The sequence below is a fragment of the Lonchura striata genome, chromosome 27, assembly GCF_046129695.1.
Source record: "Lonchura striata isolate bLonStr1 chromosome 27, bLonStr1.mat, whole genome shotgun sequence".
NCBI lineage: Eukaryota > Metazoa > Chordata > Aves > Passeriformes > Estrildidae > Lonchura > Lonchura striata.
Genome location: NC_134629.1, coordinates 5591911 through 5614833, shown reverse-complemented (window position 1 = coordinate 5614833; position 22923 = coordinate 5591911). Strand labels below are relative to the sequence as shown.

Genomic DNA, 22923 nt, shown 5'->3' with positions numbered 1-22923 from the left:
GGACGTGTCGCAACTCCCGGATAACAGCGGCTATAAAGCGGTCACGGGGCCGGCGCGGCCGCAGCGGCCGGACGGGGCAGGGACAGCGGCGAGCGGGTGAGCCGGGGCACGGGGGAGCCACGGGGGGCTGCGCCCGCGGGGCTCTGACGGGGCTTTGTCCTTCTCCCACCTCCACAGACCCAGAGCCGCCACCATGGCCCGCGTTCTGCTCTTCCTCCCGCTCCTCATCCTCAGCCGTGCCACGGCCGTGTCCATCATCACCCCTGGGCCGGCTGCCGGTCAGCGGGCGCTGCCGGCGCCGGCGGAGCCCGTCGCGCCGCGGGCACCGGGGGTGCCGTGCCAGACCCTTCTCCCCGACGCCCTGCCCGGCTTCTCGCGGCTGCCGCCGCTGCCCCGCGGCCTGGCCCGTGCCGCCCTGGCGCTGGCGCTGCGCGGGGCCGGCTGTGCCCCCCAGGCCGAGGCCGAGGCGCTGGAGCTGGCTCGGGAGCTGGGGACCCCCGCGGCCGCGGCGCTGCTGCGGGGGCTGGCGCGGGTACCGGGCGCCCGGGCGCCGCGGCCGCTGGCGCTGCTGCTGCTCAGCCTGGCACGGCCGGGGGGCTCCGCCTGCGTGGATCCCACCCAAGCCCGCAGCCCCGCGCCCGGCACGGAGCCCACGCCACGCTTGGGCCAGGCCGGCCGGGAGCTGGCGGGGGTCCGGCCGTGCCGCGGTGCCGCGCGGCGGCGGCGGGAGGACGAGGACGCCTGCAGCCCGGCGGGGGAGCGCGAAGCCCACCGGGTGCTGGACTGGGTGCCGGGAGTCAGCGTCTTCTACAACCTGGGCACCAGCGTCTACTTCGCCTTCCAGGGCTGCGAGGCCGTGGCGTCCACGCGGGCGCTGCAGGCCGCCGAGGAGCTGGGCTACGCCGGGCTGGCCGCGCTCACCGGGGGTCTGGGGGGTCCCGTGGCCTTGGGGGTGCAGCTGGGGCTGCAGCCGGGGCTCAAGGCCGGCGTGCGGGCGCTCGTCGGGTACTTCACCTCGGCCGGGGAGCCCGCGCCGGTGCCCACTGCCCACAGCGGCGCCGTGGTCATCGTCTGAATAAAGGCCACGTGTGGCAGCCGGCGCCGGGTCGCTGTTTGGGGCGGCTGGGGACGGATCGATGCGGGGTCACCCTGGCCTGGGGCAGCCGGACCTCGGGCACGTGGTGGCAGCTGGGCTGGGCCTGTCCCTGTGTCCCTCGGTGGCTCCGTGCCTGTCCCTAAAGCCCCACAGCCACTCAGTCCCCGTGGCCACACTGCCTGGTCCCTGTCCCCAGGGCTCGTTCCCTCTCTCCCTCCAGCCTCTCCCTGTCCACAGGGCTCGGTCCCTGTTATCTTGGCCTCCCCCTGTCCCCAGGGCTCTGTCCCCAGGGCTCTGTCCCCAGGGCTCTGTCCCTGTCATCTTGGCCTCTCCCTTCCCCAGGGCTCTATCCCTGTTCCTATAACCTGTTCCTATAGCTCCGTCCCTGTCCTTGCAGCCTGTCCCCCGGTCCCCTGTGTCCCTGTCCCGGTCCCCTGTGTCCCTGTCCCGGTCCCCCCGCCCATCCCGGTCCCCTCCCTCCCTGTCCCGGTCCCCTGTGTCCTGTTCCGGTCCCCTCCGTCCCTGTCCCGGTCCCCTCAGTCCCTGTCCCTGTCCCCCCCGTCCCTGTCCCGGTCCCCCCGCCCATCCCGGTCCCCTCCGTCCCTCTCCCTGTCCCGGTCCCCTGTGTCCTGTCCCGGTCCCCCCGTCCCTGTCCTGGTCCCCCCCGTCCCTGTCCCGGTCCCCCCGCCCATCCCAGTCCCCTCCGTCCCTGTCCCGGTCCCCCGGTCCCCCCCGTCCCTGTCCCGGTCCCCCCCAGTCCCTGTCCCGGTCCCCGGTGTCCCTGTCCCGGTCGCCCCCGTCCCTGTCCCGGTCCCCCCCGTCCCTGTCCCGGTCCCCCCCAGTCCCTGTCCCGGTCCCCGGTGTCCCTGTCCCGGTCCCCCCAGTCCCTGTCCCGGTCCCCCCCGTCCCTGTCCCGGTCCCCCCGCCCATCCCGGTCCCCCCGTCCCTGTCCCGGTCCCCCCGCCCATCCCGGTCCCCCCGTCCCTGTCCCGGTCCCCCCCGTCCCTGTCCCGGTCCCCCCGCCCATCCCGGTCCCCCCGTCCCTGTCCCGGTCCCCCCGCCCATCCCGCGCCGCCGCCGTTCCCGCCCCCGCTCCCCGCTGGCCCCGCCCACTGAGCCCGCCCATTGGTCACACCCATCCACTAGCCCCGCCCACTACGCCCCGCCCCGCGTGACGTAAATTTGGGGAAATGAACAAACGGGCCCAGAGGCGCCGCGCGCGGGGGCGGGGCCTCGGCGCCGCTCTCCGCCAATCAGCGAGCAGAGCTGGCAGGGGGCGTGGCCAGCCCGCCTTCCTGCTCCGGTGCCGGCGGAGGTGGGTCGGGGGTCCCGGGGCACTCCGGGGCGGGACACGGGCGGTTCTGGAGCCCGGGAGAGCCCGGGGAAGGGGGGCACAGGCCGGGGACCCCGGCTGGGGCACACAGAGCGTCCCCTGGAAGGCTGTCGCGCTGGGGCGGGGGGCGGTCAGGGACACCCATCCCACTGGGGGGGACCCGGGGGGCGCCCGAGGGGTCCCATGGGGGTCCGGTCTAGGGGGTCTCTGAGGAGGGGCCTGGGGTGGTGCAGAAGGGGGGCTGGGGGCCCTGCTGTGGGCGTTCTGTGCCCCCCGCCCCGGGTGGGGAGCCCCCCTCGGCTCAGCCCCTGCTCCCACCGCAGGACGCGGCTGCCGGTCCGCGGCCACCCCAGCGGGAGCTGCCGGGGCTGCGGCGGGGCAGGGGGACCCTCGGGACCACCCAGAACCCGAGCAGAGGGACCCTCGGAACCACCCAGAACCGAGCACAGGGACCCTCGGAACCACCCAGAACCTGAGCAGAGGGACCCTCGGAACCACCCAGAACCGAGCACAGGGACCCTCGGAACCACCCAGGACCCGAGCAGAGTGACCCTAGGGATCAGCCAGGACCGAGCAGGAGCTGAGGGACCCCCGGGACCACCCAGGACTGAGCAGAGGGACCCCAGGGACCGAGCAGGAGCTGAGGGACCCCTGGGAGCAGCCAGGACCGAGCAGGAGCAGAGGGATCCTCGGACCACCCAGAACCCGAGCACAGGGACCCTCGGGACCACCCAGAACCCGACAGAGGGACCCCCGGGACCACCCAGGACTGAGCAGAGGGACCCCAGGGACCGAGCAGGAGCAGAGGGACCCCCGGGACCACCCAGGACTGAGCAGAGGGACCCCCAGGACCACCCAGGACTGAGCAGAGGGACCCCAGGACCGAGCAGGAGCAGAGGGACCCCGGTCCTGTGCTGCAGGCAGGTACGTGGGGTGCAGCGGTGCCCACCTGGCGCCCGCGGGTGTTCCTCCGGTCCCGGCGCGGCCGGGGCACGGCCCGGGGCGCCGCTGAGCCGCTGTCCCCGCAGCATGGCGCAGTGGCAGGAGGTGCAGAGCTTGGCCAACACCTACCTGGAGCAGGTGCACCAGCTGTACGCGGGCTCGGCGCTGCCCATGGCCGTGCGGCAGTCCTTGGCCGCCTGGATCGAGAGCCAGAACTGGTACCGGGGGGGGGGATCCGGGGCTGGGGGCGGCTCCGGGGGGCACGGGCGGGGCCGTGCCCGTGCTGAGCCCGTGCTGAGCCCGTGCTGAGCCCGCGCTGCCGCAGGCGCCAGGCGGCCGAGCCGCTCTGCTCGCACGCCCGCATGCTGTTCCACTCCTTACTGGTGCTACTGGGAGAGCGCCTGGGCAGCCTGGGCTCGGACCGCGAGGATTTCATGCTGAAGCACAACCTGCGCAAAGCCCACCGCGACCTCCAGGTGGGCTCCAGGGCCGGGGGGGGCGCGGTGGGGAGGGGTCTCCGCGCCGCGCTGACCCCCCCAAGCCCCTCCGCAGGCCGAGTTCGAGGAGAAGCCGGAGACGTTCGCCAACCTGGTGGCCAACCTGCTGCAGGAGGAGCGGCGGATCCTGCGCCTGGGGCAGGCGGGGGGGCAGGTAGGGCAGGGCAGGGTCCCCCGCCTCACCCCACAGGCGCCGGGGGTCCCGCGGCCGCTGCCCCACACCCCGTGTCTCCCTGCCTAGGGGGGTTCGGCCCCCGCGCCCACCCCAGCCCCGGAGAACGGCCGGGAGCAGCAGATCCAGCAGCGCTTGGGCGACTTCCACAGGGCCCTGCAGGTAACCCCCCGCCACCCCCCGCGACCCCCGCCGAGCCCCCCGGGGGCTGCCCGGCCCCTCCTGACCCCCCTGTGTCCGCAGGAAGCCGAACGAGCCTTCAGGCACCTGGAGGATTTGCAGGATGCCTTTGACTTCTGCTTCAAGGTGCACTACCAGCCAGGTGAGCCCCACGCTGGGGAGATTGGGGGGTGGGCACTGCCCTGCGCCCCCTCCGAGCCCCCCAAAACCCTGAGCCCTCTCCCCTGCCCGCAGATGGGGAGAGGAACGGGGACCCCGAGTACATGCAGGAGCTGAAATCCCTCGAGGACAAACTGAAGAACCTGGACCAGCAGCGCAAGGTGAGGGGGGCTCGGGGCGGCCAGGCTGGGTTTTGGGGGGGCACCGTGCACCCCGCTGAGAGCCACGTCTCCCCCCAGGAGGTGCTGGCTCAGATGCAGCAGCTCCTGAGGCGCAGCGAGACGCTGCAGGAGCTGCTGCAGCAGGAGCTGGGGGACTGGCGGGCGCGGCAGCAGCGCCAGTGCATGGGGGGCCCCGGCGACACCAACCTGCGCCCGCTGGAGACCTGGTAGGGTTGGGGGGCTCGGGGGGCTCGGGGTGGGGGGCTGCAGCCGGACCCCTCCGAGCTCCCTGACCCCCGCAGGTTCACGGAGCTGGGCCAGGGGCTGTTCCAGCTGCGGCAGCTGCTGCGGGCGCTGGGCGACCTGCGGCAGAAGGTGACCTACGCCAGGGACCCGCTGGTGACAGAGACGCCCCTGCTGCAGCAGCGGCTGCAGGAGCAGCTCACGCACCTGCTCAGGAGGTGAGCTGGGCTCTGAGCGGCTGCGGCGCTGCCAGGAGGGTTCTGGGGGTGGAGATCAGGGAAAAATCCTCCCCACCAGGGTGGTTGAGCGCTGGGGAAGCTCTCCAGGGAGTGGTGACGGTCCCGAGGTTGTCAGAGCTCCGGGAGAGTTTGGACAACGCTCCCAGGCACAGGGTGGGATTTTTGGGGTGTCTGTGTAGGGCCTGGAGCTGGGGTCAAGGGTTCTGGTGGGTCCCTCGCAGCTCTGGGTGTAATTCAGGAGGTCGGGGGGGTCGGGGCAGTGCTCTCAGGGATTTTGGGGGAAAGTTTGTGGTGTCCTGTGCTGGGCTGGACTTTGATCCTGATGGGTCCCTTCCAGCTCTGGATGATTCGAGAGGTCAGGGAGAGGTTGGACAATGCTCTCAGGTGTTGGGATTTAGGGGTTTTGGGGGTGTCCTGGGACTCAGGGATTGCTGGGGGCCCCTTCCCACCTCAAGGTGCATTTGGAGAAGGCTCTCAGGGACAGGGTGAGATTTTGGGGTGTCTTGAGCATGGAGTTGGGCTTTGATCCCTGTAGGTCTCTTCCAGCTCAGGATATTCCATAGCTCAGGGGTGTTTGGACATCACTCAAACATTGGGATTTAGGATAGGGAAGGTTTTGGGGTTGTCCTGCACCAAACCAGGAGTTGGACTCGATGTTCCTGATGAATCCTTTCCATCACTGGGTATTCCATAGCTCAGGGTGTGTTTGGACAAATGTTGGGATTTAGGACTGAGAAGGTTTTGGGGTTGTCCTGTGCCAAACCAGGTGTTGACTCGATGCTCCTCTGGGCATTCCATAGTTCCGTAGCTCAGGGGTGTTTGGACACCACTCAAATGTTGGGATATAGGGCTAGGCAGGTTTTGGGGTTGTCCTGCGCCAAACCAGGAGTTGGACTTGATGTTCCTGTTGGGTCCCTTCCATCTCTGGACATTCCATAGCTCCATAGCTCAGGGTTGTTTGGACAAACGTTGGGATTTAGGATAGGGAACGTTTTGGGGCTGTCCCGTGCCCAACCCGCAGTTCTCCCTGCACGCCCCTCTTGGCCTGCCCCAGCCCGGGCTGTTCCAGATTTCAGGAGCAGGGGCAGCCGGGGGTCTCGGGGCAGCCGGGGGTCTCCAGGTCAGTCCGGGGGTCTCGGGGCAGCCGGGGGTCTTGGGTCAGCCGGGGGGCTCGGGTCAGCCGGGGGTCTTGGGTCAGCCGGGGGGCTCGGGTCAGCCGGGGGTCTCGGGTCAGTTGGGGGTCTCGGTGCACCTGGAGGGTCTCGGTGCACCTGGGGGGTCTCGGGTCAGCCGGGGGGTCTCGGTGCACCTGGAGGGTCTCGGTGCACCTGGAGGGTCTCGGGGCAGCCGGGGGTCTCCGGGTCAGTTGGGGGTCTCGGGTCAGCCGGGGGTCTCGGTGCCCCTGGAGGGTCTCGGGGCAGCCGGGGGTCTCGGGTCAGTTGGGGGTCTCGGTGCCCCTGGAGGGTCTCGGGGCAGCCCTGACCCCCCGGTCCCCCCAGCGCCTTCGTGGTGGAGCAGCAGCCCTGCACGCCCAACGCCGCCCGGCGCCCGCTGGTGCTGCGCACCACCGGCAAGTTCTGCGCCCGCGCCCGGCTGCTGCTGCGGCTGCACGACCGCAACCACCGCATGGAGGCCCGCATCCACATCGACAGGTGGGGCGGGAGCTGGGCACGCGATTGTTGCACGGCTGGGATTCCGTTACTGATTGGATTCCGTTATTGATTGAATTCCGTTATTGCATTGATGGGATTCTGTTATTGCATGGCTGGGATTCCGTTATTGATTGGATTCCGTTATTGATTGAATTCCGTTATTGCATTGATGGAATTCAATTATTTCATTGACGGAATTCAATTATTGCATTGCTGGGATTCCGTTATTGACTGAATTCCGTTATTGATTGATGGGATTCCGTTATTGATTGAATTCCGTTATTGATTGAATTCCGTTATTGCATTGATGGAATTCAGTTATTTGCCGCGCTTCCACAGTTATTGATTGAATTCCGTTATTGATTGATGGGATTCTGTTATTGATTGATGGGATTCCATTATTGCATTGAGGGGATTCTGTTATTGCATTGCTGGGATTCCGTTATTGATTGAATTCAGTTATTGCATTGATGGGATTCTGTTATTGATTGATGGGATTCCGTTATTGCATTGATGGGATTCCGTTATTGATTGAATTCCGTTATTGATTGAATTCAGTTATTGCATTGATGGGATTCCGTTACTGCATTGGTGGGATTCAGTTATTGCATTGGTGGGATTCCGTTATTGCATTGAGGGGATTCCGTTATTGATTGAAATCAGTTATTGATTGAATTCAGTTATTGCATTGATGGGATTCCATTATTGATTGAATTCAGTTATTGCATTGGTGGGATTCCGTTATTGATTGAATTCAGTTATTGATTGAATTCAGTTATTGCATTGATGGGATTCCATTATTGATTGAATTCCGTTATTGCATTGATGGAATTAAACCATCTGATTTATTGAATTGAATAATTGAATTCATTTAATTTAATTATTTTATTTATTAAGTTGAATTCTTTAATTTATTTAATGATTTGATTTATTAAATTGAATTACTTAATTTATTGAATTAAATTATTTGATTTATTAAATTGAATTATTTAATCCACTGAATTACATTATTAGACTTATTAAATTGAATTATTTAATTTAATTTAATTTATTTGATTTATTAAATTGAATTACTTAATTAAATTTAATTATTTCATTTACTAAATTGAATTATTTAATTCATTTAATTAAATTATTTCATGTATTGAATTAAATTATTTAATTTATTGAATTAAATTATTTTCTTTATTAAATTGAATTATTTGTTTTATTAAATTGAATTATTTAATTCATTGAATTAAATTATTTTATTTATTACATTGAATTTATTTATTAAATTAATTAATTAAATTAAATTAATTAAATGAATCAAATTAAATAAAATAAATAAATAAATAAAATTAATTCAATTAAATTTTCATGAATTATTATCTAAACCATAAATCATTCCTAATCCAATCTTCATCCCGTCCCTTTCACTGCTGCAAGTGGAGCCGCGGGACCCCCCCGAGCCCCCCCGGGGGTCCCCTGGCCCTGACCCCCCCTTTTCTCTTCCAGGGACCCCCCCAACATCCGAGGGTGAGAGCTGGGAGAGCGCCGGAGCCCCCCCAGGGGTCCCGACCCCACCTCGGGGGTCCCGATCCCATCCCGGGGGTCCCGATCCCACCCCGGGGGTCCTGACCCCACCTCGGGGTCCCGACCCCACCCCGGGGGTCCCGACCTCACCTCGGGGGTCCCGATCCCACCCCGGGGGTCCTGATCCCACCCCGGGGGTCCCGACCCCACCTCGGGGGTCCCGACCTCACCTCGGGGGTCCCGACCTCACCTCGGAGGTCCTGATCCCACCCCGGGGGTCCCGACCCCATCCCGGGGGTCCTGATCCCACCCCGGGGGTCCCGACCCCACCTCGGGGGTCCTGATCCCATCCCGGGGGTCCCGACCTCACCCCGGGGGTCCTGACCCCACCCTTTGGGTCCTGATCCCACCCCGGGGGTCCCGATCCCACCTCGGGGGTCCTGATCCCACCCCGGGGGTCCCGACCCCACCTCGGGGGTCCCGACCCCACCCTGAGGGTCCCGACCCCACCCCAGGGGTTCCGGCCCATCCCGGGGGTCCCTCCCGGGGGTCCCGGTCCATCCCGGGGGTCCCGGCCCATCCCGGGGGTCCCTCCCGGGGGTCCCGGTCCATCCCGGGGGTCCCGGCCCGTCCCGGGGGTCCCGGCCCATCCCGGGGGTCCCTCCCGGTGGTCCCGGTCCATCCCGGGGGTCCCGGCCCATCCCGGGGGTCCCTCGCGGGGGTCCCGGTCCATCCCGGGGGTCCCGGCCCATCCCGGGGGTCCCTCCCGGTGGTCCCGGTCCATCCCGGGGGTCCCGGCCCATCCCGGGGGTCCCTCGCGGGGGTCCCGGTCCATCCCGGGGGTCCCGGCCCATCCCGGGGGTCCCTCCCGGGGGTCCCGGTCCATCCCGGGGGTCCCGGCCCATCCCGGGGGTCCCTCGCGGGGGTCCCGGCCCCTCTCACTGCCGCCCGTGCCCGCAGGTTCCGCCGCTTCAACATCCTGACATCGAGCAGCAAAACGCTCCTGGCCGGGGACAGCCCGCAGGAGGGGCTGCTCTGCGACTTCCAGTACCTCGTAGGGACCCCCGACCCCCAGATCCCCCCGCGGGGGCGGCTGCGGCGCCCACCCGGGGCTGACCCTGCCCCTCCCCACAGACGCTGAAGGAGCAGAAGGACAGCAGGGCCGGCAAGGGCAAGGGCGGCGGCGAGGTGGGCGGGGGGCTGCGGGGGGCTGCGGGGGGCTGGGGGGCTCAGGGGGATCGGGGGGATCGGGGGGCTTCAGGGGGACTGGGGGCTGGGGGGGGCTGGGGGGGTCAGGGGGATCGGGGGGATCGGGGGGATCGGGGGGACTGGGGCCTGGGGGGGGCTGAGGGGGGCTGGAGGGGTCAGAGGGGTCAGGGGGATCGGGGGGCTTCAGGGGGACTGGGGGCTGGGGGGTACAGGGGGCTGGAGGGGGTCAGGGTGATCGGGGGGATCGGGGGGATCGGGGGGCTTCAGGGGGACTGGGGGGCTGGGGGGTACAGGGGGCTGGGGGGATCGGGGGGATCGGGGGGCTTCAGGGGGACTGGGGGGTGCTGGGGGCTGGAGGGGGTCAGGGGGATCGGGGGGATCGGGGGGCTTCAGGGGGACTGGGGGGTGCTGGGGGCTGGGGGTGGTCGGGGGCTGCAGGGGACTGGGAGGGGGACAGGGGCTGGGGGGCTGCAGGGAGACTGGGGGACTGCAGGGGGGTCAGGGGGCTGCAGGGGGGGTGGGGGGCTGCAGGGGGGCTTCAGGGGAATTGGGGGGGCTGCAGGGGGCTGGGGCTACAGGGGGGCTGCAGGGGGTGGCAGGGGGGCTGTAGGGGAGTTGGGGGGGCTGCAGGGGTATTGGGGGGCTGCAAGGGGGTGGGGGGCTGCAAGGGGGCTGTAGGGTGGTCGGGGGGCTGCAGGGGAGCTTCAGGGGGGCTGTAGGGCTTTCGGGGGGCTGCAGGGGGGTCGGGGGCTGGCAGGGGGGCTGGGGGTGGTCAGGGGGCTGCAGGAGAGCTGGGGGGGCTGCAGGTGGGTCGGGGGGCTGCAGGGCAGTTGGGGGGCTGCAGGGGGGCCGGGCCGGGCGGTGACCCCGGTGCCACCTCCCCGCAGGGTCCCCTGGTCGTGACGGAGGAGCTGCACCTCATCACCTTCACGCTGGCTTACGCCTACTGCGGGCTGGAGCTGGAGCTGGAGGTGGGGGCCGGGGGGTCTGGGGGCGTGGGGGGGCTCGGGGAGGCCCGGGGGGGGCTGGGGACAGCCAGCCTGAGCCCCGTCCCCTCCCCAGACCACCACGCTGCCCTTCGTCATCATCTCCAACAACAACCAGTTCTCCAGCGCCTGGGCCTCCATCCTCTGGTTCAACATGCTCAGCTCTGACCCCAAGGCGAGCCCTGTGCCCCCCAGCGCTGCCACCCTCGTGTCCCCTGTCCCTTCCCTAGCCCTGCCCTCCTCCTGGTGTCCTGTCCTGGTGTCCCCTGTGTCCCGTCCCCATTTCTGGGCCCGGTCCCCGCCCCATCCCAGGTGCAGATTTTTTGTCTCCTGGTCCCAGTGCCCTGCCCTGCTTCACGTCCTTGGTCCTTGTCCCACCCCTGCTTTGATGCCTGTCCTTGGTGCCTGTCCCCTGCTGCATTTCCCTGTCCCTTGGTGCCTGTCCCCTGCCCTGGTGCATGTCCCCATCCCTTGTACCCCGTTCTCTGCCACGTGTCCCCATCTCTGCTCCCTGTCCCGTCCCCTGGTCCCAGTCCCTGCTCCCTGGTCCCAGTCCCATGCCCTGGTCCCTGACCTGTCCCTTGGTCCCTGTCCCGTCCCCTGGTCCCAGTCCTATCCCCTGCTCCCTGTCCCATGCCCTGATCCGTGTCCTGTCCCTTGGTTCATGTCCCATCCCCTGCTCCCTGTCTCCTGCCCTGGGGACAAGCATGTCCCCATCACTTGTACCCTGTTCTCTGTCCTTATCCCCATCCCCTGGTCCCAGTCCTGTCCCTTGGTCCCTGTCCCATTCCCTGCTCCCTGTCCCATCCCTGTCCCATCCCCTGGTCCCTGTCCCCTCCCCTGGTGCATGTCCCCATCCTGCTGTCCCTGTCCCCTCCCTCTACCCCCGTCCCCTCCTCCTGTCCTTGTCCCCTGTCCCCATCCCCTCCTGCTGTCCCCATCCCCTGCTCCAATGCATGTCTCCTGGTGTCCCCAACCCCTCTCCCTGTCCCTGCCCCGTCCCTCCCCATGTCCCCAGCCCTGCTCACCCCGTGTCCCCCCGTGTCCCCCTGTCCCCTCCGTGTCCCCCAGGCCCAGCAGTTCTTCTCATCACCGCCACCGGCCCCGTGGCCCCGGCTGGCCGAGGTGCTGAGCTGGCAGTTCCAGAGCGTGGCCGAGCGGGGACTCAGCCGGGACAACCTCCTGATGCTGGCCAAGAAACTCTTGGGTGAGGGTGGGGACACGGGGGGACACGGGGGGACACGGGGGGACACCGTGGGACATGGCTGCACTGTCCCCCCTCACCCTGCTCTCACCCCAAGGCTCGAAGCCATCACCGGACAGCACCGTGGCCTGGCCCAAGTTCTCAAAGGTCAGTAGGGCCTGTCCCCTCTGTCCCCATGTCCCCATGTCCCTGTCCCCTCTATCCCCATGTCCCTGTCCCCTATGTCCCCGTGGCCCTGTCCCCTCTGTCCCCATATCCTCATGGCCCTGTCCCCTCTATCCCCATGTCCCTGTCCGCTATGTCCCCATGGCCCTGTACCCTCTGTCCCCCATGTCCCCATGTCCCCATGTCCCTCTCTGTCCCCCCATGTCCCCAGGTCCCCCCATGTCCCCATGTCCCCATGTCCCCATGTCCCCATGTCCCCATGTCCCTCTCTGTCCCCCCATGTCCCCAGGTCCCCCCATGTCCCCATGTCCCCTCTGTCCCTCTCTGTCCCCCCATGTCCCCTCTGTCCCTCTCTGTCCCCCCATGTCCCCATGTCCCCATGTCCCTCTCTGTCCCCCCATGTCCCCAGGTCCCCCCATGTCCCCATGTCCCTCTCACCCAGGACAGCGGCGCTGGTTTCTCCTTCTGGGCCTGGCTGGACGGGATCCTGGGGCTGCTCCAGGAGCACCTGAAGGAGCTCTGGAAGAAGGGGTAGGAGCGGGGCCGGGCGGGCCGGGGAGGGGGCCGGGGGTGCCACGGGGGCTGACGGTGCCACCCCCAGACTCATCCTGGGCTTCGTGAGCCACAAGCAGAAGGAGAAACTGCTCAAGTGCAAGCGGACGGGGACGTTCCTGCTGCGCTTCAGTGAGACCGTCCTGGGCGGTGTCACCTTCACCTGGGTGGAGCACCCCGAGACAGGTGAGTGACCCCCGGGACCCCCCAGCAGCCCTGGGGACAGGCCTGGCTGCGCTGGCAGCGGTGCAGCAGTGGAAAAAGCCTCTGGAGGGATGGGATTTCCCAAATCCATGGAGGGCGTGACGGGCTGTGCAGTGGGCTTTGTCCCGGGGGATGACGCTGGGACACCCTGGAGGTTCAGAGCCTTGGAGGAGGTCGGTGCCTCGCTGTAAGGCAAAGAGGAGAAACCTCCCTCCCCTGAAGCTTAGCGAGCAAGAGGATAAATTCAGATTTCGCTTAAAAGTGGATGAGAATGGTGAACCTGGGTTCCTATCTCCAGCAGGGCTCCCTGTGGGACACAGTGTCACCTGGGTCCCCATCTCCCTGTGGGACACGGTGTCACCTGGGTCCCCAATTCCAGCAGGGCTCCCTGTGGCACACGGTGTCACCTGGGTTCCGAATTCCAGCACAGCTCCCTGTGGCACACGGTGTCACCTGGGTTCCGAATTCCAGCACAGCTCCCTGTGGGACACGGTGTCACCTGGGTCCCCACCTCCCTGTGGGACACGGTGTCACCTGGATCCCCAATTCCAGCACAGCTCCCTGTGGCACACGGTGTCACCTGGGTTCCGAATTCCAGCACAGCTCCCAGTGGGACACGGTGTCACCTGGGTCCCCACCTCCCTGTGGCACACGGTGTCACCTGGGTCCCCAATTCCAGCAGGGCTCCCTGTGGGACACGGTGTCACCTGGGTCCCCATCTCCCTGTGGCACACGGTGTCACCCTCCGGCTGACCCCGCTGTCCCCCCTCAGGACCCCCCATTTTCCACGCCGTGGAACCCTACACGGCCTCGGAGCTGGTGTCGCTGGCGCTGCCCGACATCATCCGCGACTACCACATGAGCCTGGAGGAGAAGAATCCCGAGAACCCCCTCAAGTTCCTGTACCCCAACATCGCCCGGGACGAGGCTTTCGGGCCCTTCTACAGCCAGAGGCTGGAGGGTACGGCCTGGCATGGCCTGGCACGGCCTGGCACGGCCTGGCACGGCCTGGCACAGCCTGGCACTGAGGCAGGACAGCACCTGCCACCCCCCTGACCCCTCTCGTTGTCCCCAGGGAACCTGAGCGAGTCGCAGAAATACCTGAACCGGCGCCTGATCCGCGTGTCCTCCAGGTGAGGGCACGTGGGGACACCTCCGGGAGCCTGTGGGGTCCCTGCCCCGATCCCTGACCCTGACCCCAATCCTTGACCTGATCCCTGACCCTGACCCCAATCCTTGACCCGATCCCTGACCCTGATCCCTGACACTGACCCTGACCCCGATCCCTGACCCTGACCCCAATCCCTGACCCGATCCCTGACCCTGACCCCAATCCTTGACCTGATTCCTAACCCTGACCCCAATCCCTGACCCCCAATTCCTGACCCTGACCCCAATCCCTGACCCCCAATTCCTGACCCTGAACCCAATCCTTGACCTGATCCCTGGCCCTGACCCTGACCCTGACCCCAATCCTTGACCCGATCCCTGACCCTGACCCTGACGCCAACCCTGATCCCTGACCATGACCCCAATCCCTGACCCTGACCCCAGCCCAGATCCCTGACCATGACCCCAATCCCTGACCCTGATCCCTGACCCCGATCCCTGACCCCGATCCCTGACCCCAATCCCAAATCCCTGACCCCAATCCCCCATCCCTGACCCCAATCCCCAATCCCTGACCCTGACCCCAATCCCTGACCCCAATCCCCCATCCCTGACCCCAATCCCTGACCCTGACCCCAATCCCCCATCCCTGACCCCAATCCCTGACCCTGACCCCAATCCCCCATCCCTGACCCCAATTCCCAATCCCTGACCCCAATCCCTGACCCTGACCCCAATCCCCCATCCCTGACCCCAATTCCCAATCCCTGACCCCAATCCCAAATCCCTGACCCCAATTCCCAATCCCTGACCCCAATCCCCCATCCCTGACCCCAATTCCCAATCCCTGACCCCAATCCCAAATCCCTGACCCCAATTCCCAATCCCTGACCCCAATCCCCCATCCCTGACCCCAATCCCCAATCCCTGACCCCAATCCCCCATCCCTGACCCCAATCCCTGACCATGACCCCAATCCCAAATCCCTGACCCCAATTCCCAATCCCTGACCCCAATCCCAAATCCCTGACCCCAATTCCCAATCCCTGACCCCAATCCCCAATCCCTGACCGCGCTGTCTCTCCCTCCAGGCCGCCCAACCGGCGGCAGACAGAGGAGGAGCTGGTGGTGGCCACGCAGGACCTGCAGATGCTGCAGCTGCAGCCCCGGGGGCAGGGGACACAGCAGCCTGGTGGCCTGCCATTGTCACAGCCCCCGAGCTTGGGGACACCGCCGGTCACCCCTGGAAATGTGGGGACCCCTCAGGGGGTGACCACGAGCCTGGGGACACCGCCGGTCACCCCTGGGAATGTGGGGACCCCTCAGGGGGTGACCATGAGCTTGGGGACAACACCAGTCACCCCTGGGAATGTGGGGACACTACAAGTGATGCCCACGAGGCCGGGGTCACTGCAGGTCACCCCTGGAACCGTGGGGACCCCTCAGGTGGTGACCACGAGCTTGGGGACACCGCCGGTCACCCCTGGGAACCTGGGGACACCACAGGGGGTGACCACGAGCCCGGGGTCACTGCAGCCCAGGGGCCTGGGGATGCTGCAACCCCAGCCCCAAAGCCTGGAGCCACCCCAGGTGGCATCAGGGGTCCCCAACTTCCCTGGGACGCTGCCAGCGGCCCCAGGGGCCGCGGGGACCGTGCAGGTGCTGCCCGGGGGGCTGCGGGTGCTGCGGGTGGGCTCGGGGGACTCGGCGACGCTGCTGGGGACAGTGGCCGTGGGCTCGGGGCCGCCGCAGCCGGCGGAGCCACCGCGGGTCCCCGAGGAGCAGGGGACGCTGCCACCGGAGCTGCGGGACCTGGAGCTGCTGCCGGGGGCTCGGGACATGCAGGAGCTGCTGCAGGGGGGCCGGGAGATGCAGGAGCTGCTGCAGGGGGGACGGGACATGCAGGAGCTGCTGCAGGGGGCTCAGGACATGCAGGAGCTGCTGCAGTCGCTGGAGGAGCTGGAGCCGGGCCTGGAGGCGGCGGGGCTGATGCCAGACGTGGTGCCAGCCTTGGAGGAGAGTTTCCAGCTGAGCCCCGGTGAGTGTCGGGGCTGGGGAGGGCACAGAGATGTCCCCTGGGCACTGAGATACCCCTGGGCACGGAGATATCCTCTGGGCACTGAATTGTCCCCCTGGGCACTGGATTGTCCCCTGGGCACTGAGATACCCCTGGGCACTGAATTGTCCCCCTGGGCACTGAATTGTCCCCCCGGGCACTAGATTGTCCCCTGGGCACTGAGATATCCTCTGGGCACTGAGATATCCTCTGGGCACTGAATTGTCCCCCTGGGCACTGAATTGTCCCCTGGGCACTGAGATGTCCCCATGGGCACTGAGCTGTCCCCCGGGCACTGCCCTATCCCCTGGGCACTGAATTGTCCCTCTGGGCACTGAATTGTCCCCCGGGCACTGAATTGTTCCCCCCGGGCACTGAGATGCCCCCGGGCACTGCCCTGTCCCTCCCGCAGGCAGCGCAGCTCTCCTGGACCAGCAGGACCCGTTCCTGCCGCAGCCCGAGGACTCGGTCCTGCCCGTGGTGCCCTCCCTGTTCACCGACTTCCCCCCGCTCCACATCGACGCCAGCGACTTCCAGTGACCCCTCCCCAGCCCCTTCCCCTCCAGTGACCCCTCCCCAGCCCCTTCCCCTCCAGGGACCCCTCCCCAGCCCCTTCCCCTCCAGGGACCCCTCCCCAGCCCCTTCCCTTCCAGTGACCGCTCCCCGCTCCCCTCCAGTAACCCCCCCCCAGCCCCTTCCCCTCCAGCGACCCCTCCCCACTCCCCTTCCCCTCCAGGGACCCCTCCCCACTCCCCTTCCCCTCCAGCGACCCCTCCCCACTCCCCTTCCCCTCCAGTAACCCCTCCCCACTCCCCTTCCCTTCCAGGGACCCCTCCCCACTCCCCTTCCCTTCCAGGGACCCCTCCCCACTCCTTTTCCCTTCCAGGGACCCCTCCCCACTCCTTTTCCCTTCCAGGGACCCCTCCCCACTCCTTTTCCCTTCCAGGGACCCCTTCCCACTCCTTTTCCCTTCCAGGGACCCCTCCCCACTCCTTTTCCCTTCCAGGACCCCTCCCTGTAAATAAAACCCCATCCCACCCCCCCGGCACGCAGGAGGCGCTCGCTCGTCTCCATCCGACCTTTATTAGAAACGTATAAATAAAGATAAATAAAGAAGCGTCGCACGCGATAAATAAACCCCCGGCAGAGGGGCAATAAATAGGGGAGGGGGCGGGCGGTGTCCGGTGGGGCTCAGCGGGCGCCGTGGTTGAAGACGCGGCCGATGAGGGCGGCGAAGGAGCGGAGCCGCTTCAGGGCCAGGTGCCGCCGCAGCGGCTGCTCCCAGCGCTCGGTGGGCGCCAGGGGGTCCCGGGGGACTCGGCCGTGCCCGTCCTGCGGGGACAGCGCGGTCACGGCGGGGCTGAGCGCCGCCCGTGCGCCCGGCGAGGCGGGGCCGGGCTCCCCGGTGAGTCCCCGGTGAGTCCCCGGTGAGCCCCCCGGTGAGCCCCCGGTGAGTCCCCGTTGAGCCCCCCCGGTGAGCCCCCGGTGAGCCCCCGGTGAGTCCCCGGTGAGTCCCCGGTGAGCCCCCGGTGACTCCCCCGGTGAGCCCCCGGTGAGTCCCCGGTGAGCCCCCGGTGTGTCCCCGGTGATCCCCCCGGTGAGTCCCCGGTGATCCTCCCGGTGACCCCCCCGGTGACCCCCCCGGTGATCCCCCCGGTGAGCCCCCGGTGATCCCCCCGGTGAGCCCCCGGTGAGTCCCCGGTGAGCCCCCGGTGTGTCCCCGGTGATCCCCCCGGTGAGTCCCCGGTGATCCTCCCGGTGACCCCCCCGGTGACCCCCCCGGTGAGTCCCCGGTGAGCCCCCGGTTGCTCACCGGGACGTGGCGCAGCAGCTGCTCCATCGCCGTCTCCAGCTGCGGCTGCGGCTGCTCCCGGAAGACGTCGGAGCCCAGCAGGTCCCGGTAGTGCTGCAGAGCCTGGCGGATCCGGTGCAGGCAGCGCTGCGGGGTGGGACGGGCTGAGACCGGCAGGACCGGGACTCTGCCGGGACATCCCCGCAGCCCCACCGGCACCCCGGGGCCCCCGGCACTCGTGGGAAGCACGGGAGCATCCCTCGGCATCGCTGGGAGCCCTCTGGGACCTCCAGACGCATCATTGGCACCCCCGGGACCCCCAGACATCCCCGGGACCCCCAGGCACCCCTGGGACCCCCAGGCACCCCTGGGACCCCCGAGTGCATCCCCCAGCATCCCTGGGACCCCCAGACGTCCTTGGGACCCCCAGGTACATCATTGGGACCCCCAGATACATCCCTGGGACCCCCAGACGTCCTTGGGACCCCCAGGTACATCCCTGGGACCCCCAGACGTCCTTGGGACCCCCAGGTACATCCCTGGGACCCCCAGACGTCCTTGGGACCCCCAGGTACATCCCTGGGACCCCCAGATACATCCTTGGGACCCCCAGACGTCCTTGGGACCCCCAGATACATCCCTGGGACCCCCAGGTACATCCTTGGGACCCCCAGACGTCCTTGGGACCCCCAGATACATCCTTGGGACCCCCAGACATCCTTGGGACCCCCAGACATCCCCGGGACCCCCAGGCACCCCTGGGACCCCCGAGTGCATCCCCCAGCATCCCTGGGACCCCCAGACGTCCTTGGGACCCCAAGCGGACCCCAGAGCATCCCCGGGACCCCCCGAGCACCCCCGGGGTCCCCCCCCCCCGACCCCCGCAGCCCCCTCGGTGTCCCCGGTTGCCCCCCGGTACCGTGTGGTTGCTCTCCAGGGTCAGGGGGTCGCAGGCGTCGCTGCAGCGGATCCGGGGGGGCCAATTTTGGGGTTCCTCCTCCAGGAGCTGCATCCCCTCCTGGAGCGGCGATCGGGGCGGTCCACGCGCGCCCGGGACCCCCGCGCGGCACCGAGCTCCCGGTGCCACCCCCGCCGCGATGCTGCTGCACCCTCCCGGTGCTTCCCGAGCCCCCCCGGTGCCCCCGGCAGAGATCCCGGTGCTTCCCGAGCCCCCCGGTCCTTCCCGAGCCCCTCGGTGAATCCCGAGCCCCCCGGTGGAGCCCCCAGCAGAGATCCCGGTGCTTCCCGAGACCCCGGTGCTTCCCGAGCCCCTCGCTGTCCACCGAGCTCCTGGTGCCCCGACCGAGCCCCCCGGTGAATCCCGAGCCCCCCGGTGCTTCCCAAGCCCCCGGTGCCCCCGGCTGAACCCCCCGGTGCTTCCCGAACCCCTCGCTCCCCACCGAGCTCCTGGTGCCCCGGCAGAGCCCTCCGGTGCTCCTCGTGCCGCCGGTGCCCCCGCCGAGCCTCCCGGTGCTTCCGAGCCCCCCCGGTGTCCCCGCCGGGTCCCCCGGTGCTCCCCAAGCCCCCGGTGCCCCTGGCAGAGCCCCCGGTGCTTCCCGAGCCCCCCGGTATCCCCGCCGGGCCCCCCGGTGCTCCCCAAGCCCCCGGTGAATCTCAAGCCCCCGGTGCTCCCCAAGCCCCCGGTGCCCCCGCCGAGCCCCGCCGCTCTCACCAGCACCGGGTGCGGCTCTCGGACCGTCCCCAGCAGCCGCGCCAGCTCCCGGGACAGGACCCGGCAGGCGGCCCAGTCCGGGCGGCGGAGCGGGGCCGGCGCCGGTGCCGGTGCCGGTGCCGGTGCCGCGGGAGGCGGCGGCAGCAGAGCGAGGAGCAGCCAGAGGCGGAGGCGGCGGAGCGGAGCCATCCGAGCTCGTTCTGTGCCGCCACCGGCGCCGCCACCGGGCTCTTATGGGGCGGCGGCAGGTGGGGAATCCCGGGGCAGGTGGCTCCCGCCCCTCGCCGCCGCCGCCGCCCCTCGAAAGCAGAACCGATACCGGGCCGGGGTCCCCACGCTGCGCCCCGCCGCACCGGGACGGGCAGGAAAACCCGGGGCAGTTCCTGGCGGGATGGGAGCCACCGGCACCGGTATCGCCACCGGCACCGGTATCGCCACCGGCACCGGCGGCGGGGACGTCCCCTCGCTGCACCTGGGCTGCCCCGGCGGGCGCACCGGGAGCCCGGCGGCGTCCGGGCGGCGTCCCGGCGGTGTCCCCGCGGTGTCCCCGCGGTGTCCCCGCGGTGCCGAGCCGGACCGTGCCGTGCCGTGCCGCAATCCCGGCGGTCCCGCCGGGGCGGCTCCGGCGCTTCCCGCTCCGCCCGCCGGGGCTGCCCCCGGCTTTCCCCGGCACCGGGCGCGCCGCGGGCACCGGGGCCGGGCCGGGGACGCTGCCGGGAGCTCGGGACACTCGGGGACCTCGCGGGGACACCGAGGGAACACGGGGGGTGATGGGGGACACCGGGGACGGGGTGGGACGGGGGGGACACCGGGGGACACCGGCGGACACTGAGGGACACCGGGGGACACTGAGAGACCCCACGGGACACTGAGGGACACCGGGGGACATTTGGGACACTGAGGCACCCTCCGGGACACCGGGGGACACTGGGGGACACTGAGGGACACTTGGGACACTGGGGGACATTTGGGACACCGGGGGACATTTGGGACACTGAGAGACCCCACGGGACACTAAGGGACACCGGGGGACATTTGGGACATTTGGGACATTGAGGGACACCAGAGGGACACCGGGGGACACTGAGGGACATTTGGGACACTGGGGGACACTGAGGGACATTCAGGACACTGGGGGACACCAGGGGACACTGGGGGGGACTTGGGGACACTTTGGGACCCCGTGGGGTGCCAAGGACACGCTGGGACCTCGTCGGGCACCGTGGGAGCCCGTGGGGTGGCAGAGGACACCGGGGGACACCGTGGGGTGCCAGGGGACATCTGGGGACACTTTGGGGTGCTGGGGGGTGCCAGGGGACCCCAGGGGACACCGGGGGACCCCAGGGGACAGTGGGGGACACTGAAGGGCAGCTGGGGACACTGTGGGGACCCCACGGGGTTCCCGGGACACTGTGGACCCCCGTGTGACATCGTGGGACCCCCGTGGGACCCCGTGGGACATCGTGGAACCCCCGTGGGACTCCGTGGGACACGGTGAGACCCCGTGGGACGCCCCGGGCTGCTCCGTGACACACCGTAAGCTCTCGTGGGTGACCGGGCACGCTGCGTGACACCCGTGGCACCCCAGAAGCCGCAGCCGGGGGTCCGGGAGCGCCCGGTGGGTCCGGGAGGTTCCCGGGGGTCCGGGAGGCGCCCGGGGGTCCGGGAAGCGCCCGGTGGATCCGGGAGGCTCCCGGGGGTCCGGGAGGTTCCCGGGGTTCTGGAGGCTCCCGGGGGTCCGGGAGGTTCCCGGGGGTTCTGGAGGCTCCCGGGAGTTCTGGAGGCTCCCGGTAGCCCGGGAGGCTCCCGGTGGTCCGGGAGGTCCCCGGGGGTCTGGGAGGCTCCCGGGGCTCCGGGAGGCTCCCGGGGGTTCTGGAGGCTCCCGGGGGTTCTGGAGCGCCCGGTGGTCCGGGAGGCTCCCGGTGGTCCGGGAGGTTCCCGGGGGTCTGGGAGGTTCCCGGGGGTCTGGGAGGCTCCCGGGGCTCCGGGAGGCTCCCGGGGGTTCTGGAGGCTCCCGGGGGTCCGGGAGGCTCCCGGGGGTCCCGGGACTCCCCCGGTGCTCCCCACCGCGGTCCCGCCGCCCGCCTCCTTTTTGTCCCGAGCGCCGCCCCGTCGCCCCGCTCCGCTTAGCCCCGCCTCCCCCGGGCGCTGATTGGTCGGTTCCCGGCGCTCGGCGCTGCCATTGGTCGGTGTCCCGGGGCGGCCCGGTGCACCGGGCAGGGGCGCGGTTGCCGTAGCGACGGCGGGAGCGGCTCCGGGCGCGGCCCGGCCGCGGCGGCGGCGCAGCGGGACGAGCCCGGCAGCGCGGCCCCGGCGCGGCGGTGCCCGCGGCGGCTCGGTAAGGGCGCGGCGGCGGCTCCGGGCTCGGGGAGCGCGGCCGCTCGGGCCGGGCCCCGCCCGGCACTGCGGCCGCTGATAGCGCCGCTCCCGCCGGCGCGATCGCTGTGGGCCCGCCGTGATAAAGGCGGCGGGTGCGGAGCTGGCTCGGAGCACCGGGGGTGGGACGGGGCGGGGCCCGGTTTGGCTGCCTGGGGCTTTGGGACACTGCCCGGTTCTCGGGGGCCGCTCCCCGGTGCCCCGGGACACTGCCCGGTGCCCCGGGACACTGCCCGGTACTCGGGGATCTGCCGTTCCTATCCTGTCACCGGTTCCAGGAGCTCCGGGGGTCCCGGGCACCCCCTGGGGTCCCAAAGTGTCCCCCACTGTCCCCTGGGGTCCCCCGGTGTCCCCTGGGGTCCCCTGGCACCCCCCAGCACCCCAAAGTGTCCCCAGATGTCCCCTGGCACCCCACGGTGTCCCCCGGTGTCCTCTGCCACCCCACGGACTCCCACGGTGCCCGACGAGGTCCCAGCGTGTCCTTGGCACCCCACGGGGTCCCAAAGTGTCCCCAAGTCCCCCCCAGTGTCCCCTGGTGTCCCCCAGTGTCCCAAATGTCCCCCAGTGTCCCAAGTGTCCCTCAGTGTCCCCCAGTGTCCCCCGGTGTCCCCAGGTGTCCCTCAGTGTCCCCTGGTGTCCCCCAGTGTCCCAAATGTCCCTCAGTGTCCCCCAGTGTCCCAAATGTCCCTCAGTGTCCCTCAGTGTCCCAAATGTCTCTCAGTGTCCCATGGGGGTCCCTCAGTGTCCCTCAATGTCCCATGGGGTCCCTCAATGTCCCAAATGTCCCTCAGTGTCCCTCAGTGTATCTCAGTGTCCCTCAGTGTCCGTGGTGTCCCTCAGTGTCCCTCAGTGTCCCTCAGTGTCCCAAATGTCTCTCAGTGTCCCCAGATGTCCCGCAGTGTCCCTGAGGGCCCCTCAATGTCCCAAATATTCCTCAGTGTCCCTCAGTGTATCTCAGTGTCCCTCAGTGTCCCTCAGTGTCCCTCAGTGTATCTCAGTGTCCCTCAGTGTCCCTCAGTGTCCCAAATGTCCCTCAGTGTCCGTGGTGTCCCTCAGTGTCCCTCAGTGTATCTCAGTGTCCCATGGGGTTCCTCAGTGTCCCCTGTTGTCCCTCAGTGTCCCTCAGTGTCCCAAATGTCCCTCAGTGTCCCTCAGTGTATCTCAGTGTCCCATGGGGTTCCTCAGTGTCCCCTGTTGTCCCTCAGTGTCCCTCAGTGTCCCAAATGTCCCTCAGTGTCCCTCAGTGTATCTCAGTGTCCCATGGGGTTCCTCAGTGTCCCCTGTTGTCCCTCAGTGTCCCTCAGTGTCCCAAATGTCCCTCAGTGTCCCTCAGTGTATCTCAGTGTCCCATGGGGTTCCTCAGTGTCCCCTGTTGTCCCTCAGTGTCCCTCAGTATCCCAAATGTCCC

The 22923-nt window shown here is 67.9% G+C and overlaps 3 protein-coding genes across 3 annotated transcripts; 2 read left to right on the top strand and 1 right to left on the bottom strand.

The window, feature by feature from the left end:
- The first annotated feature begins 50 nt into the window (after positions 1–50).
- On the top strand, positions 51–1100 carry APOF (apolipoprotein F). The gene is made up of 2 exons (XM_021542516.2): positions 51–96; positions 178–1100. The coding sequence occupies exon 2, from the start codon at positions 194–196 to the stop codon at positions 1073–1075; it is 882 nt and encodes a 293-aa protein (XP_021398191.1). The 5' UTR covers positions 51–96; positions 178–193; the 3' UTR covers positions 1076–1100.
- Positions 1101–2376: 1276 nt separating this feature from the next.
- Positions 2377–16240, top strand: STAT2 (signal transducer and activator of transcription 2). The gene is made up of 24 exons (XM_077788572.1): positions 2377–2411; positions 2753–3353; positions 3458–3589; positions 3697–3847; positions 3924–4022; positions 4110–4202; positions 4284–4362; positions 4455–4540; positions 4619–4767; positions 4843–5001; positions 6522–6674; positions 8172–8192; positions 9150–9243; positions 9324–9377; positions 10286–10369; positions 10461–10559; positions 11456–11591; positions 11686–11735; positions 12196–12284; positions 12355–12491; positions 13282–13470; positions 13585–13642; positions 14711–15657; positions 16088–16240. The coding sequence occupies exons 3-24, from the start codon at positions 3459–3461 to the stop codon at positions 16213–16215; spliced, it is 3186 nt and encodes a 1061-aa protein (XP_077644698.1). The 5' UTR covers positions 2377–2411; positions 2753–3353; position 3458; the 3' UTR covers positions 16216–16240.
- Positions 16241–16737: 497 nt separating this feature from the next.
- On the bottom strand, positions 16738–19328 carry IL23A (interleukin 23 subunit alpha). Its single transcript, XM_077788593.1, has 4 exons — positions 19140–19328; positions 18387–18485; positions 17489–17614; positions 16738–17007 (listed from the first exon to the last, which is right to left on the bottom strand). Exons 1-4 carry the CDS (start codon positions 19326–19328, stop codon positions 16867–16869), a joined length of 555 nt encoding a protein of 184 aa, XP_077644719.1. The 3' UTR covers positions 16738–16866.
- Positions 19329–22923: the final 3595 nt, after the last annotated feature.